This window comes from Zerene cesonia, chromosome 13, assembly GCF_012273895.1.
Source record: "Zerene cesonia ecotype Mississippi chromosome 13, Zerene_cesonia_1.1, whole genome shotgun sequence".
Taxonomy (NCBI): domain Eukaryota; kingdom Metazoa; phylum Arthropoda; class Insecta; order Lepidoptera; family Pieridae; genus Zerene; species Zerene cesonia.
In genome coordinates this window covers 9,330,602-9,347,099 of record NC_052114.1, presented here as the reverse complement: position 1 = coordinate 9,347,099, position 16,498 = coordinate 9,330,602, and the positions used below count along the sequence as shown (strand labels likewise).

Here is a 16,498-nt window from a genome sequence, read left to right as displayed (position 1 = left end):
AGGAAAGATAGACCTGGTGTGTACTGGCAAAGTTCCAGTTCCCGTTAGATTTCCGGGATAAAAACTATCCTATGTCCTTTCTAGTATCTCAAACTATCACTGTAGCAAATTTCAACATGATCGGTTTAACCGTTATTGAGTTATAAATAGTGTAACTAACACGACTTTCTTTTATATATATAGATTAGAGAACAAAATCACTTACTCTGGAGATCATCTAGCACCAACATGTTACCGAGACTCTTGGAGTGTACAATTTGTACCCGTTGGAAGGGAGATTGTTCATCAAACAGCACATTGTCAATATCATATTCTAGAAGTCTTTCATCTGAAATATAGACGAGTTACATACAACAATGTATACTACAAAACAATGAATCAGAATTTCATAAAAAAAACAATAATTCTACAATGAATAAAATAATAAAAAACAAAAAAAAACTTACCAGATGATGGGAAATATCTGCCAAATAGGCATCGTTTTAAAGGTGGATAAGCTTGAGATTTTAAAACAGTGATATGTTTTTTCAGTTGACTTTCCAATTCTTTCGCCGACTATTGAAATACGCATAAAAAAGGAATGATAAATAAATTGTGACAATGCAGGTTTGTTATACATGCAATCTAATTGTAAAACATTGAAGGTTGAGCGTCTTATCAGATTTTTATAAGAGGATATAAACTTTTGGGATTAAAAGACATGCATTTAACAGAACATAATATTTAGACACAAGGTACCAATATAGATAAAAAAGAGAGACCTTCTCTTTGCCATTTTTAAACAAAAATAGAATACTACAGGCTTAGTTGGCATCATTTTAAACAGTACCAATAAAAAGGATCCAAAAGAATCTTCTACATGGAAGCCCATTTACAAAGAATGTGTTTAATGATGAAATCATTTGACATTTTATATGATATCTATAGTGCTTAAAAACAGCATGAAAATGGTGCTTTGTATCTAGTGTAAAGTGTATTTAAATATAACAGAAAATCAAACAAAAATAAAGGGACATAAAATGACCAATGCTGACCTGAGCTAGTCAAGTAGATATCATATTTATACCCCCGTTTAATTGACGGTAACAGTTTGAGCCTAAGACACTCCAACGATTGCCGAATGGAATCTTCCAGTTGTTTAGAGCTCTAAAACAAAATGAGACGCTCAACCTTGTTTCCTGCTATACTATTAGACACTACTTTATTTCCGTACAATTATAATAATGAAAAATGTTTGAATCAGTTGAAATTTAGTTTAAATAATGCTTAGATTTTGATAAATTATTGACAATCCTTATCACTACATAAGAAAGTTGCTTCAATCTTTAAAGCTAGGCAATAAATTTTGATGGGGTTTTTAATAGAAAGAGTGATTTAAGAGGTAGGTTTATAATTTATATGTATAATAACATCTATTGAACTACTACAAATTTAATGCATACTCTGAATTAAAAGCCTTGGGCAAAAGCTAGTAATATATAATTGAAACATGTGTTTGTTTGTGAATCGGAAATTTCTCTGTCTGTGTCGGGGAAAGCTAGTTTAGGGTTTAATTTCCAAAGTTTCAAATCATAATAATAGCTTATAGCTTTGTATGGCCATGCTAAATGCATTCAATAAACAAGAGTTTGCCGAATTTAATTTATTAGAATTTATGGCTGCACTTCAAAAGCATGAACATCAATGTTTTGATAATTCAATTGTCTGGATGCAATATGACTCTGATATATGTTATTACTTTAAAGAAAGTAAACCCGTGTAGTATGAGTGAAATCGTTTTCTAATGAAAAATTTATTTTCACATAAAACATGTTAACCTAATTGTACTAAAAATAAACAGCTAAAGGATATTTCGTTTGAAGTTGTTTCAAGTTCATCACAAGCACAATTTAAAAAAAATTTCGCCATTGGAATGTAAGTGTATGTTTAAGTGATTCCTGAGTGTTATAGGCTGTATGTAAATTGGGCAAAGCCTAGGCGGACCATTAGTATTAATATAATATGTGATACAGACATACATTGTAACATTTTTAAATATTCTTTTTGTTCTTATTTATCTTTTGGATTTATTGAATAATTATATAATAATATATTATTTATTGCATCACTACATTGATGTATTGCATAGCATAAAAAGAATAATTTAATTAGAAGACTAGGTTTGTGAGTTAAATATCCCTTATGTAACACCACAGTGGAATATAATAAATGCCGTTTGACATATAAATTAAAGGGCATTAATTTAAGCGCATTGGTTCTATTTTCGGTGAATTGAACTAACCTTGAAATTGATTAATGGATCTTCATTGTCCTCCTTGTAATATTCAATATTTACGGTAACGAGACCCCGGTCAAACAATCTTGTGGACACGGTTACACCTTTCTTTCCAGTCAGAATTTTTAGAGAACCACCATCAACTTTAATATCTGCAGCTAAAATCAGATTCGGAAGATACTCTTTCAGTACCTCTTCCAATTGGTTAAACACTGTTTTCTGTCCACTTTCATCAGCTACTCGAGCAGGATCTAGAGAAAAATCTAGTAATACTGTTTGCACGGACATTTTATTTTAATTTTAATTTTATTTCAAAATTAATATCAGCCTTTGGACGGAAGAACCGGCAAAATGCAAATCTGTGATGCAAATTTCTAGCGAAAAAGATTGTGATTGGTAAATGGTAATAGAAATGTCAATAATATCTGATAACTGATCCACTGTTCACAGATCTATATAAACTTTAGTTTGTTTTATAAACTATGCACTTAGTGCATTATAATTTCAAGGAATATTTATTTTTTATTTCTGTACTAATGTTTATACATTTTTACACTAAAATTTTAATATTCTATTCATCGCTGAGTAGCTAATCTTCAATGACATGCAATGTATAATTTTAAATTAAGTTATTCTTTCCTAAATAGGCAACATATAATTAAAATATATTATCTATGATTGCATAAAATGTTTTAACTTTTAACTAGCAACACTGACCGGGCTGCTGTCTTTTTGTAAAAAACTGTGGTCGCAAAGAATTTCTGTGACATGGCTGGAAATACTGCTGAAGAAGTGGAGGTAGTTAAAATTATTATTTGTTACAAATGTTTTAATAATACCCATAAATATACATATTTTAGAATGCATTCATTGTTTTTTACGATCCCTGCTGATGTGGCTTGAGCCACTTTCACTACGGCATTTGTTTCATGTTTATCGATTTTAAAGACTATATTTAGGGGGTTTAGCCTTAAAACATTAGAAATTTAGACCTTATTTCGTAATTAAAACTTTCTTCTTCTAATTAAGTGGAAATTTTAATTGTAACTTAGGTTATATTTTTTGAAAATGACTTGTGTATTCAAGGGATCAGCGGGTACTGAGACCAAAAATGTCAACAATGCAGAGATTCCCCCCGAGTTCTTGATCAAGCATCCATTGCAAAACACGTGGAGCCTTTGGTTTTACGATAACGACAGAACAAAAACATGGGAAGAAAACCAGATTGAATTAACTACCTTTGACACAGTAGAGGATTTCTGGAGGTAAATTAAAATGTTAAAAGTCAAGCTACTTTCTCGTTATACATATTAGTATTAGTTTAATGAAAGTAAATATTTATTTTGATATTTGAATATTAATACTAAGTTTGTGGAAGAGTTTTTATTTAAATTATATTTCAGGCTCTACCATCACATTAAAGCGCCGTCTGAGCTGAGACAAGGCCATGATTATGCGGTGTTCAAGAAGGGAATTCGCCCCATGTGGGAAGATGATGCAAACAAAATGGGGGGCCGATGGCTTATCAGTCTTGAGAAGAGACAGCGCAACTCTGACCTTGACCGATTTTGGTTAGATGTTGTGAGTATTATTTTATAACACTTATCTAATATTTTTACCATATTTTAGTAGACCGGTTTAGTTGTTTTTTGTTTTAATAATAAACAGCTGGTACACTTCTTCTCATTCTTCTCACCCACAAAACAATCTTACTTTGTAGCTAACAATTAGTGCTTAGTTTGCATTTCAGTATTAATATATTATGATTCAGAAAGTAATCTAAATCTGATATAGAATTTCTTCCCTTTACAGAAAATGTGTCAAGATCTCAATTACCAGAATCTACTCATAATCCTTATGGCTAAATGAGAATTCTTACTTTATAATCTTACATTCTAGGTACTCCTTTTAATTGGTGAGAATTTTGAACATCCTGAAGAAATCTGTGGTGCTGTTGTGAATGTCAGACCAAAATTAGATAAAATTGGTAAGTGATATACATTCAGTGCAGTTTTTCTTGCAGCAGTTCAATTCTTACAAGATATATTTTTTTTAATTATATTTACAGAAACCATCCTGTCCTAATAAAGTTTTCATATAAACAGTATTTAGTATCTGCATTCTTAGGGAGGTGTGTAAATGCACAATCCTTGTGTTATAAAATACTATATGCTATTCTTCTGCAATAATTAACTGCTGCATCAGTATAGCAGTTATCATGAACAGTTTACAACCACAACTAAGGCTCATCTGGACAGGACAGGAGGCAAATCACCTATTCATCAGTGAAGCAGATGTAAAACATAACTAACTCACACCATTCTACAGGATTAATATATATTGCAAAAATTCTTTCCAGGTGTCTGGACGGCTGATACATCAAAACAACATGCAGTGCTAGATATTGGAAGGAAACTAAAGGAGCAGCTAGGGATTCATGGCAAAATAGGCTTCCAAGTGCATAGAGACACCATGGTCAAACACTCTTCCTCCACCAAGAACCTTTACACCGTCTAGCATCCGATACTTTTCCATAACCCAGCTTTGGTCAATAACTCCCTCAGTGTGCAGAACAGTTACATAGTATATGTGGAAAGGAATGGAGTGATCGTACCAATGCTGTGTTGGAAATAATGTTTTCACAACAGAAGTAGTATTTACGTTGATGTTTCACGTTTCTCATTTAAAGAGAGTTTATTTGATGGCTCACTGTACGAGTGAGTGAAGGCTGATGTTTGTACTAAACTGTTTGGTGTGGTTGTTGATGTCAAAGTTCACGCTGGTATTTATCAATGTTTAGACAAGCTTAAACCTTAAGGAGTTATAAGTACATGGAATTTACGTAATAGATTTTTACAAAGATTTCAAGAGTTCACTCTTTCGGTTTATTCATGTTTTTCGTATCTTTTTATTGAACATCATTAGGTATCTGTAGGTTGTATGATAATTGAAAGTATAGGTTGGTCATGCAATATGAAACATGTTTGTATCGCGTGACTAACGAATATGCGTTATTGATGTGCTCGATGTTTAAATTAGGTAATAATACCTATGATTTAATAAAAAGATTGTTGCAGCAATGTTTTGTCTTTATAATAACATTGTCGAATACTGGAGTGACTGTATAATAGATATAAGTTTGTATTTACTCATTAAGGGCTAACGCCAAATTAGCATGTTGCAAGTAAATTTTGAATATTTATACGATTAATGTACACTAAGTTTCATTTCACGCACCCGCTATTTTGTTATTAACTCTCGGTACTAAGAAATCTGTCGCCCTGCATAGTTTAAAATTGTTTTGTGTCCGATAGATTATATTTTGGTATTTCATATAAAATACTGATCTAAAAATGATTTTTTTTATTCTTAAACCTCTACCTCGATAATTCTATTTGTTTAGGTCATTTATTCAGTCAGTATTAATTAAAAAGTTTAGTAGTGTAAAATTTAAAACCGATATTCAGAGAGCCTACTACAGCATTATGAAAAAAAGCAAAGTAGCCTTAAGTACGAGTAGGTAAAAAGTTGCCTATGTGCTAATCCAGACCATAATCGATCTCCGTACCAAATTTCTTATAGATACGATAAGCTGTTATCGCGTCCATCTATTCATACTTACAAACTTTCGCCTTTATTGGTAGGATGGATGCTGAAAATTCATGGAATGTTGCCGCTTAAGAATCACAGAGGGCGTATTATGAACATATATCGAGGCAGTTCTTTGACATAGTTGTTTAGATATGCATTTTAGAAGGGCATCTACAGTTTCTACCCGGCTCCCAGTAGGAACTGCTACTGCTGCTGTGTGGTAAATGTTAAAACTATGAAATGACTAACGTGCTCTAGACTCTACAGTGCTCCTAGAAGTGTAATGGAACGAATTAATGTTTGAGCTTCAGTTTTCAACCTAAATTTAATAAACCGTTTCCTTTGCCTAGGCTTTAAAACGGCGCTGTTCATTTAACTGCCTGAACCATAAAATCATATACCAGTGTTATTGTTATTGTTTTTGAATATATTAAATATAAACGTAACGAAATATTGAAGAAACTGCACGTTCATGGCACGACTGAATATTTAGTTAGGTATAAATAATGCAACATTTTTAACGATAGAAATCATAAAAATTTATTAATTCAGTAAACATCTAAGATATTAAATTATTAAATAACGTTAGAATTTTATAAAATGGTGCAGGTTCTTGAGTTTGTTTGGTTTCTGATTTCTGTTTCTACGGTCTCTTCAATTTTGTGGACCTTTTCTTCCGCAGTTTCAATGCCTTTATGAATGTTTTCTGAAATTTGAAAAGATATTCATGCGAGGTTATAGTTAATTAATTGGCGAACAAAATGCTTGAGACGTTTAATGTAATGAGTAAATAATAAATTGTATATTCTTTCTTTAGGTATATTCTATTTTAATTTTTTATCTTTGTTTAGTCTCGGCCGAGTCAGCGCGAGCAGAAACATACTATCTTCAAAATTCGCAGTAACAACTAAAAAGAGTTCTTTCTTTTTGAAGTGAAACTTCTTTAGAATCCTTGTGATTTCAAACCTTATGCAACGGAAAAAACGACAGGTAAGAGACACAAATACAAAAATGTGTAGAATGAAGCCGGCAAAGACTGAGACAGAAATATACATACTATTTTATATTTAATATATATTTATCTCATTCTTTTGTCGATGTACTGAAGTTTCACTTCTATCGTGTGTAAATCGCACACACACCTTTTTTTTAGTTGTTAAGTACGTACATTTTCTACTACTCATTTTTCTACGCTCCTGCTTATATTAAAATATTCAATTAAGAATAGAGATATTTATTTACCTGTAACCTTTTCTTCTATTACCTTCCCCTTACCCATGCATGAGTTTTCTTTATCTCGTATAGATTGAAAAATGCGCGCAAATCGACCTTTCTCCTCCAGTTTATTAACAACCACCTCTGAATCTTCACAATTAGTTGGGTCTTGATCAATATGATCTTCACTTCTTACAATTGGTAATACTGCTTGTGTTTTTGTTTTTCCAGCTTGTGGACTCGATTTATCAGAACCACATGGTATAGTTTCATTTTCTGATTGTCCTCCGTCACTTCGTTGACCATCATCGCTGTGTTTGCTTAAATTTGGACTCATGTGGGATATATCAGGTATGTGTAAAAGGTCTTGAATTAAGGGACTCTTTGGAGGTGGTGAATTGTTAATCTCTGATAATTTTTTTGGAATTCCTAATGATATTTTTTCATCGCAATGTAGCCCTGGGTCGATTTTTGCCACAGATTTTTTTAGAATGTCCTCGACGACTTCTATTTTATCGTTCGCTTCTTCTTTAACTGTATGTACAATTTCTTGTATATTGTCTTCGGCTTTGTTTTCTATTTCCTTTATATCCTCTGAGACTTTCTCTTTTGCTTGTTCAATTTTTTCTGATATTTCTGACATTCCTTTTTCAATAGACATTGATATATCCATTTTTGGAATATTTTCATTTATTATACTGGTGTCATTGTTTAGATCAGGTATATTATCAGTGCTTGCAGTGTCTGTTTCAAGATCGTTGATATGTACAATATGAGATCCGCTTACATTGGCTTCCAATGAATCGATCGATCTGCTTTCTTCGTTTGCATTATTAGAGTTTTCAATTACAAGTTCATTATCTAAAGGTTTCGTTGTATCCACTGGGGGATCTTCTTTGTTCATGATCGGTACTTTTTGTAGGGGAGGTAGCTCCGTAATAGATATTTGTCTATTGTCTTGGTTGACTATGAAATCGTTATTAGTGAAGTCTGCGTTGGAACCTTTAGTAGCGGTGAGTAAAGTGTGGCAGCCGCCGCAAGCCACATTGTCTACAATGAAACCATTCATGGCGGTGACCCGCTTAGGTGAATATTGATTTGGTAAGTCGGTCGAGTTATCGGCGTCGATTTCGTCCAAGCACAGTTTATCGTGCCTTGACTCGCCACAGGTGTAAAGCAATCCATTGTCTAAAAATGTCATGAAAACATCGTAAATATTTCGAAATAAATTAACATTTCTTTATAAGAATTTGATTAGCTAGGTTAATAGGTTTTGCAGAGACATAAAGTTAACATAACTCATTTTAAACGAGGTTTTAACAGAAGCAATATCACAAAAAGTTCACATTACCAGTAACAAAAGCAGTGTGCATAGCCCCACAGGCAACCAATTTCAGTTGATAGCCGTCGAACATTTTATCCATATTAATTTCCGTTGGCTCCTTCACTATTTCAATTGTATTCGGCATGCCCAATTGTCCTTTTTCATTGGAACCGAAAGCTAATATTTTGCTTTCGTCCATAGACAAAAGAAATGTATGGTTTGCGCCACAACATGCACTCTTTATTTGTACTGATATAGGTAGAACTTGAGGTACGTATATTGTGTTTGCTGTATTTGGTAGCCCAAGCTTTTGGTTCTCATTATCCCCTGTTACGAAAACGGCTCCTTTTGCTGTGGGTGTCGTTATTAGTATTTAAAATTATGAACATTTTGATTAATGCTAATAATTATTTTCGAAATCAATTAGTTAGTGTACCACTTGCTTCCTCTATTCAGTGAAATACTTCATAATATATTTTAAATAGACTCGAGAGGGAGGATTTAACAGTCGCAAATGTAAAATAATGTAGCCTACATCATTATAAGTTTACGCATAAAACATTATCTTACTCAAATGATTAATGCCAGCTATAATTTTTATTTCGATTAAAATAAATTGAAACAAACTATAAGTGAAGCATCTACAAACCTAGGTACAGACATAGGTATTATTTAGAAACATTAATAAGTACAGGATTAAGACCATATAATTACCAGTAATAAATACGGTGTGATAGTAACCGCACTCGACAAACGCGATCTTCTCCATGAACTTGAGCTCTGTGAGTTTAACGCAGGACCTGGCGTCCTCACCTAGTCCGAGTTGACCTTCAGTGTTCGATCCACACATGAACACCCGTCCATCATCTGTTGGAAGCGATATGCACGTTCATTTATTACGCCAATTAGGTTGTTCATATGTTCAACCTATGTACGAAACGTGCTTTCAACTTTATAACCATATACATAGAGCAAACTTTACTAAAATATATGTGTGATCTTGGTCTTTCCCTTTAGTACTGTAACAGTAGGTTTTATCATCTATACTACGAACTGAGTTCAATGAACCTAGCATCAGCTTATGAAAATTATTCTAAACTCAATTTGAATTTATCATCAACACTATTTTCAACGCGTAAGCGTGTGCAAAAAAGGCTATGGGAATAAACATTACTCTGACCAGTAAGAACAGCAGTATGGTTACTGCCGGCGGAGACCTGCCGTATTGGCTGGTCGGCTTCCAGCTCCACGTACTGCGGTACCGAGTGGGACTCGACGTCGCCCGTACCAAGCTGGCCTTCCTCGTTGCAGCCAACAGCGTAGATGGCATTTGTGTCTGGAATTACAAGTCACTACTGAGGATCTTTTCTTATTGCCATTACACAAGAGAAAAATGTGATTATACAACACATTTCAATTTAGAGTCAACGAAGAACTACTTATCGTAGTATTACATATAATGTTTATTTGTAAGCATTTTACTATATTGTACGCAGGTTTGAAGGGATAATAATATAGTGTAATGTAACGTTCTGAACTTATTTACACAAATCTACACTAATATCATCTAGAGAAAAACTTTGTTTGTTTGTTTGTAATGAATAGGCTCAAAAGCTACTGGACCTATTTTGAAAATTCTTTCACCATTCGAAATCTGCATTATCCACAAATAACATAGGCTATGTTTTATTATGAAAAAAATAAGGTTCCGTAAGTTTCCGACATATTATAGCTATCTGTGACGAGTGACAGAGTGAGAGACGGGTCGGACCGCTAGTCCTATGAGTAAAGTTAAATCGTTTCAATAATTCGCTTAAATAATTTTGCAGGTAAGCACCTCATTCTCTAGAAGGGCATTTTGATATTATGGATCATGATTCCACTCTTAATTCTCTCTTAATCTTAATTTCTATTGTTTATATAATAACTAATGATAGTACTGCCACTGACCGGTAACAAAAACAGTGTGCGCCCGCCCACACGCTACAAACATGGTGCGGTGTGGTTTCAGCCATTTTACACAACTTGGTCTTGTTACTTCCTCCTTATTTCCCAGTCCGAGTTGGCCCCAGGCGTTTGCGCCAAACACGAACACACGACCGTTCTCTGAAAGTGAATGTACATCACTTGAGTGGTTGGAAATATAAAAAAAAAAGGTTACACATCTTCTGAGACCTTTGTAGATGGCTATGGGCACTGGCTTCGCTTTCAACCAGGTCATCTAAATGCTCCTTTGCTTACTCTCATAAAAAAATGGAAATAAAGTAATCATTAATGAACAGAACATATTACGTTTATTAGCAATCATTCTCAAGAAAATTTAGTTAGTTTATCTCAGATGTAATGAATGGTAAGATGAAACGATCATTTCTAACTTTAAATACTTACGGCATATAACGGCACTGTGCTCGTCGCCACAAGATATCGCTACGATTGGGTCGTTTTTGATAAAGAAGTGACTGGGTTCATTGTCGGCGAAGTGTGATTTGCCGAACGTGAAGACGGCGCCGGTCTCTAGGTATAAAAAGTTATATACATATATAAGGCCATAAGGCCAGAGCCCATTAGAACCACCCGGTACACACAGGCCACAACACACTGCCTCATTGCAGGGCGTCCACTCAACAGGAGCACGATAATATTAGATGGATAGATTTGTATGGGAGTCGAACACGTATCAGCAAGGGGAAGTTTCGGAAGGGGAAGTTTCGGAAGGGGAAGTTTCGGAAGGGGAAGGTACTACCCCTCATAGAAGATCTCAGAAGAATGTATTGAATTTGTTTGGTGAGTAGAGGATCTGGAGGCTCACACCCTTTTCCCCACCCTCCCCAGTCCATTCCTTTATTCCTGCCGTCAATCTTTTCCTTATCCTTTATTTACTCTTTAAAAGCGGGCAACCCATTTCCAGTGGCTCTACCTCTGTTATCTGTAAATGTTCATGAGCGGTGTTGATCGCTTACCGACACGCGAACAACCGGCTCAGTTGCCCGCTATGACATAAAATAGATCTTATTATTCCGACAGGTGATTCAACGTGAAACGGGTGTAGCCGTGGTATAAGAGTAGTGGTGCTATAAGAGTATATACCTGTGAAACGAGCGTTCACCACAGACTATTTCAAGCCACGCGGGAACCAAGATGTAAATTTTATGTAAACTTCCAGTCATATGACAAATTTAACTACATAATCCTATGGCAAAATATTTCTTGGGTCGATTTGAGTGCTTAAGCTAGCTATTTTTATAACCTGATTACGAAACATAATAAAAAAACAGCAGTTATATTATGTTAAAACGAAAAACTAATTTTTAAATTATTAACCATTATTTATTTTAAATTTGAATAATAATGATGTCAGAATTATCTTGTTTCTCACTTAGGGTGTTTCAATCCGTTTGAAATTATTCTCCATTCAAGGTCTTAGGTTTCCCATAAAGTTTAAAACAGTAGAGCAAATGAATTAACATTATATGATTAATGATTGCGATAAAACGGAACGTTCAGGTAATGCGCCATTTCTAGCTTTTTTAATATCAGTTTAATCTAAACCTACGCATAGATTCTAGAAATTAATAACATGCGGCACGTCTGCGGAAACACGAATTTTTATTCGTATAACCACTGACGTCATTCCTTAAAATACTCCTAAGAAATTGCCATACAAAAATTTTTTATAGAAGTATAGTGTTCCAGCTACGATTTATTGTAGCGGTCGTAATTACAGATTTACGAATTTCGCCTGCCCTTGACTTGAACGGACGTAGTGGCAAATTGTTAGACAGACTGATAACTATTGCGCCGCACGAATATACAAAATAATATTTCTCGAAGAAATTGTATTTTAAATATATCAGAATCGATAAGTAACTAAGTAATACCTCAATTACTTAAAAAATATGACGTTTTAGGTAAAACGCAAATTAATCGAAACTTACCGGTACTAAAAGCCCAATCGACTAATTTAAACAAATATATTACTATTAGAGAGCTTCCTTATCGAGTAATATGGGTTATCTTATATTTTTTTTATGTAAATCTGGGAGCAGTAAATATCGCCATATAATTTCATAGGGTTGAAGATTTATCATATTATTTACAAGCACAGATCTAACATAATACTAGGTACAAGCTAGACTGTTGCGTAAAATTAACATATTTTCTGCATAATAGATAAGAGTATGTATTATAAATCATACACAAATGTCATACTTAGTGCACGGCCGCATTCATTTACAAACCTAAAGCCATAAAGAAACTGACGCCAAAGAAAGTGTTGTGTTCTTGTAATAAAAGAAGCAAACAATAGCCTGAAGGTGCTATATCACGGGCACACGTAATTACTCCTGACCTTGCCAAGTTCACCCTTTAATCTGGCTGTAATCTGTTGCCTGTAGATTTATATCTTAATTTTGGTTTTATAGTTATAATTTATTTGTCAAGTAATGGATTAAAAAAAAAGCTATTAGTTAATTTGTAATGGACTATAAAAGAAGCTCAGAACAAAAGAATAAATGTGGTCGAAAGTTGAGGTAGTCGGTATTATTTGCAATTTACATTCATTGGAGTACCTACATGATTGTCTTCATGGGTGCGGTTTCGTTTTAAAACGTATCAAACGTTTTAAGTTATAAAGTAATTAAAAAAAAGTTATAAATCAGCACTATGAATTAAACTACTTATCTATATTGATGTCGATTAAGGTTTACAAATTAATCAACTCTTTATTTTTATAATATATTTATGATTCTTATAATGAAATCGTCTTGAGTGGTATTCGCAAACCTTGGAAATTGCCCTGCAGTCACGATTACTCCAATATTTAACAGGAACAGATTACTAATTATTAACATATAAAAAACGTTATCTATAGTGAAACAAGAGGATAGCCGCAATTTTTGCAAAAAAGAAAGGTTTTGTTTTGTTGAAAAAAAGTCAATAGTCACGCTACACAATGCATACTATTTTCTAATGAATAAATTGTTCTACTTTTCGTTAAATTGCTATAAAAAATCGTTTCGAGTGTAGTTTACAAACAAATTACTATTGATTTTATTTCAAGCCAAACGTTCCACACGTGTAGCAGTCTAAGCATTTCGTGTTGTGTTCATTCATTCTATTTCTATTCCTCAGTATCGATATGAAACTATCAAAAAATGAAACAAAACACGACAAAAATATCAATATCAAAGATAAATGGGAACACAATGTGCTTGATTTTGCCATTTTGACCGGTCTTAATTGTATACTATGGGTAAAATATAGTATTAGCATGATATTAAATGTATATTTTTTGTGAATATATATAATAATGGGTTAACATTTATAAGCATAGTAATTTTAAGTATTAAACTTATTCCTTTAACTAGACTTTCTTCTGAAGTGCTTTTGAATCGTAAAATATAAGTACTTAAAACATAAGAATTCGGTCTACATATTCAAATATCTGTAATTCATTAATCGCGGTACTAATTCACATTATTATCTGTGTTTACATGTAAATAATCGAATCTATGGTTGTGCGTTTGAAAATGGAACAGACCTGGGATATCGTCAATCATGGCGGCAAACTATGCGCTGGCCATGTCTGACCCGCGACTGGTCGTTCGGCTGCGGGGCGCTAACTGACCGCTGGCTAGACCACCCTTGCTACCACCGTACGATTACCTTGGTATGGGTAATATGGTTACTGGAAACGTCAGGAGTTATAGGATATTTAATATGTGGATAGTATGTTATGATTAAAATTATTTAAAACCTAAAGCAGTACAATTGTAACAGCCGGTGTTCTGCATGCGTGGTACCTATAGACTTTAATCTTTTTATATGTATCTGCATCTACACTTCATAATAAGATTTTAATTTATTTAACGCTGAGTTATAAAGTTCTTTCTTCAGCATATATGTACCTTTTTATTCCTAGAATATATTTAGTTTTTAGTTTGTGTCAATCTAGGTGAAGTCAATGCCAAACAGCTGTAGCCACTAGACATCACTTACTACAGAATATAAAACAAAGTCGCTTTCTCTGTCACTATGTCCATGTGTCCCTATGTACGCTGAAATCTTTAAAACTATGCATCGGATTTTAATGGTTTTTTTTTTAATAGATAGAATAATTCAAGAGGAAGTTTTATATGTATAACTAGCTGCGCCCCGCGGTTTCACCCGTATCCCGTAGGAATATCGGGATAAAAATAGATGTTGGCCGATTCTCAGACCTACCCAATATGCTTACCAAATTTCAGAGGAATCGGTCAAGCCGTTTCGGAGGAGTATAGAGACTAACATTGTGACACGAGAATTTTATATATAAGATAATAATATAAATAAACTAGCTGTCCCGGCGAACTTCGTAACGCCATAGAATATTGTTTTGATATATTTTGGCCATCGTTCTCACATTTTAAACCTTCCTTAGACCTACACGGATATTTGAAGACTAAGATAAGATAAATCCGTTCAGCAGTTTTAGCGAGACTAAAGAACAGGAATTGATTTTTATATATAAAGAGAAGAATATAATATCTATGAAACTACTCTGAATTAACGTGAAGCCGCGGAAAAAAGCTAGTATTTTAATAAATTAAGGAATTTTTGAAATAAAATTTCATTTCACGTTTTAATCCAAAAACTTTATTTCCTTGATCCTTAAAACGGTATTGCCTTAATATCGTGCTCAAGTCAACCAGTGACTCATGACCTACCCCTTGAAATGAATATTCAGTTTATTTCCAACGTTATAGAATTATTAATGGTTGTTGAGGCTCTCTTCATATTGGTCAGCATGGCCATAACGTTTGCCATTAGAATACGAAATATTGCTTTATGTGATATACATACGAGTTTCTGAGCTACAGTTTCCGTAGCCTGGTTGTAGATTATTCTGAACCCATATTTTTGCTTTATATTGAAGTAAACTTTAAGGGAGTAGAACGGAATTTATATTCTCGCTCATACTTATTGTTCGTAACAATAATGATAAGTTATCAGAACCAAATTATAGAATATGTATATCACATACTATAAGATCTTTTTACGGTTCAACGAGCACGTATCTTATGTTCTTCTCATTGTACGTATGTGTTATTGTTTTTATACGATTCTCATACTGAGCGCCTGTGCCCAATTTTATTATAAATATTTATAATTATTACTTACAAGTTACAACTATGAGATACAAAAACTATCAAAACTATGAAAATTGAATATGTACTTTTTTTTCAAATCAAGGAATATAAGAAACGTTAAATACAGTTATAAAATAGAAAGTCGTACTTAATTGTATATTACACTGGTGTATAAAGTTATCGTTGGTTAACATCTAGTTATTGTTCTTGATTTTTTTTGTAATAATTTTCCAAGTTCATTACCATAAGGTGAAGGCTATAAACCATTTTCACCGTCAGAGGATACTTAACTTGTAAGAACGACCTCTGCATAATTGAATTGCGTGGTTTGGGAGTTAATGTCAATGACCGGCTCCAACGATAAAGTACTTTGATTTTGTCAGAGAAAGCATTTAATATAATGAGGGAAGAAATGTGCAAAACTTTGAAACTCATGTAGATTGTAGAATGCTTATAATGAGGTTTATCAGCTTTGGGTATTCTCCCCTGCTCCTTAGTTAATTTGATAGCGCGGCACGTGCTAGTGTGCCCATACAATGCGTATTTACCTTCACAAATTTCGGTGAAATCTACACAGAAATGAATTCACATGTATTTCATAAATTTATTCATCATATGTTATCGTCAGGTATTTTAATGTATTGTAACCTTATAAGAGTTTACTGTATATAAAATTTTATATGTTATCTTCCCTGTAGAAATTGCATTTCAAACTTATGGGAACCAAATTACACCATTTAAAAGTGCTTCTAAAAGTCTAGTCATACTTATGAAAAACAAATGTTCTAGTTTGTTTCCAAATCAGATCTGGTGGGACGCCTGATGGTAAGCGCTACCACCGCCCATGAACATTTGTACGTACAGACGTAAAGTCGATTACAGACCTTTCGCCTCTACAAATGGATTGCCGACTTTAAATTGGGAAGGGATTAAGAAAGGATTTGCGAGAGGAATAAAGGAAAGGAC

At 33.6% G+C, this 16,498-nt stretch overlaps 3 protein-coding genes across 3 annotated transcripts in view; 1 reads left to right on the top strand and 2 right to left on the bottom strand.

Moving 5' to 3' along the window:
- LOC119831457 (spermine synthase) overlaps positions 1-2,667 on the bottom strand; it is a 4,578-nt gene extending 1,911 nt beyond the window's left edge. Inside the window, 3 exon segments of the mRNA XM_038354802.1 lie at positions 117-328; positions 447-555; positions 2,282-2,667. Coding sequence (XP_038210730.1) covers positions 117-328; positions 447-555; positions 2,282-2,563 — 603 coding nt within the window. The 5' untranslated portion in view covers positions 2,564-2,667.
- A 287-nt stretch (positions 2,668-2,954) lies between these two features.
- LOC119831071 (eukaryotic translation initiation factor 4E1-like) lies at positions 2,955-5,597 on the top strand. The gene is made up of 5 exons (XM_038354312.1): positions 2,955-3,073; positions 3,362-3,540; positions 3,679-3,856; positions 4,175-4,262; positions 4,635-5,597. The coding sequence occupies exons 1-5, from the start codon at positions 3,044-3,046 to the stop codon at positions 4,790-4,792; spliced, it is 633 nt and encodes a 210-aa protein (XP_038210240.1). The 5' UTR covers positions 2,955-3,043; the 3' UTR covers positions 4,793-5,597.
- A 785-nt stretch (positions 5,598-6,382) lies between these two features.
- Positions 6,383-14,038, bottom strand: LOC119831187 (X-linked retinitis pigmentosa GTPase regulator-like). Its single transcript, XM_038354472.1, has 8 exons — positions 13,945-14,038; positions 10,794-10,919; positions 10,356-10,511; positions 9,586-9,741; positions 9,120-9,272; positions 8,433-8,756; positions 7,109-8,269; positions 6,383-6,572 (listed from the first exon to the last, which is right to left on the bottom strand). The coding sequence occupies exons 1-8, from the start codon at positions 13,961-13,963 to the stop codon at positions 6,460-6,462; spliced, it is 2,208 nt and encodes a 735-aa protein (XP_038210400.1). The 5' UTR covers positions 13,964-14,038; the 3' UTR covers positions 6,383-6,459.
- Positions 14,039-16,498: the final 2,460 nt, after the last annotated feature.

Bases quoted from the DNA above. Each gene is read 5' to 3' on its own strand.
- LOC119831071 (XM_038354312.1), top strand. From the start codon at position 3,044: ATGGCTGGAAATACTGCTGAAGAAGTGGAG. The intron at 3,857-4,174 runs GTGAGTATTATT...CTTACATTCTAG, and splicing joins ACCGATTTTGGTTAGATGTT to GTACTCCTTTTAATTGGTGA. The intron at 4,263-4,634 runs GTAAGTGATATA...AATTCTTTCCAG, and splicing joins ACCAAAATTAGATAAAATTG to GTGTCTGGACGGCTGATACA.
- LOC119831187 (XM_038354472.1), bottom strand. The intron at 9,273-9,585 runs GTCAGAGTAATG...CGCTTCCAACAG, and splicing joins CCATACTGCTGTTCTTACTG to ATGATGGACGGGTGTTCATG. The intron at 8,757-9,119 runs GTAATTATATGG...CGACACCCACAG, and splicing joins TCACACCGTATTTATTACTG to CAAAAGGAGCCGTTTTCGTA.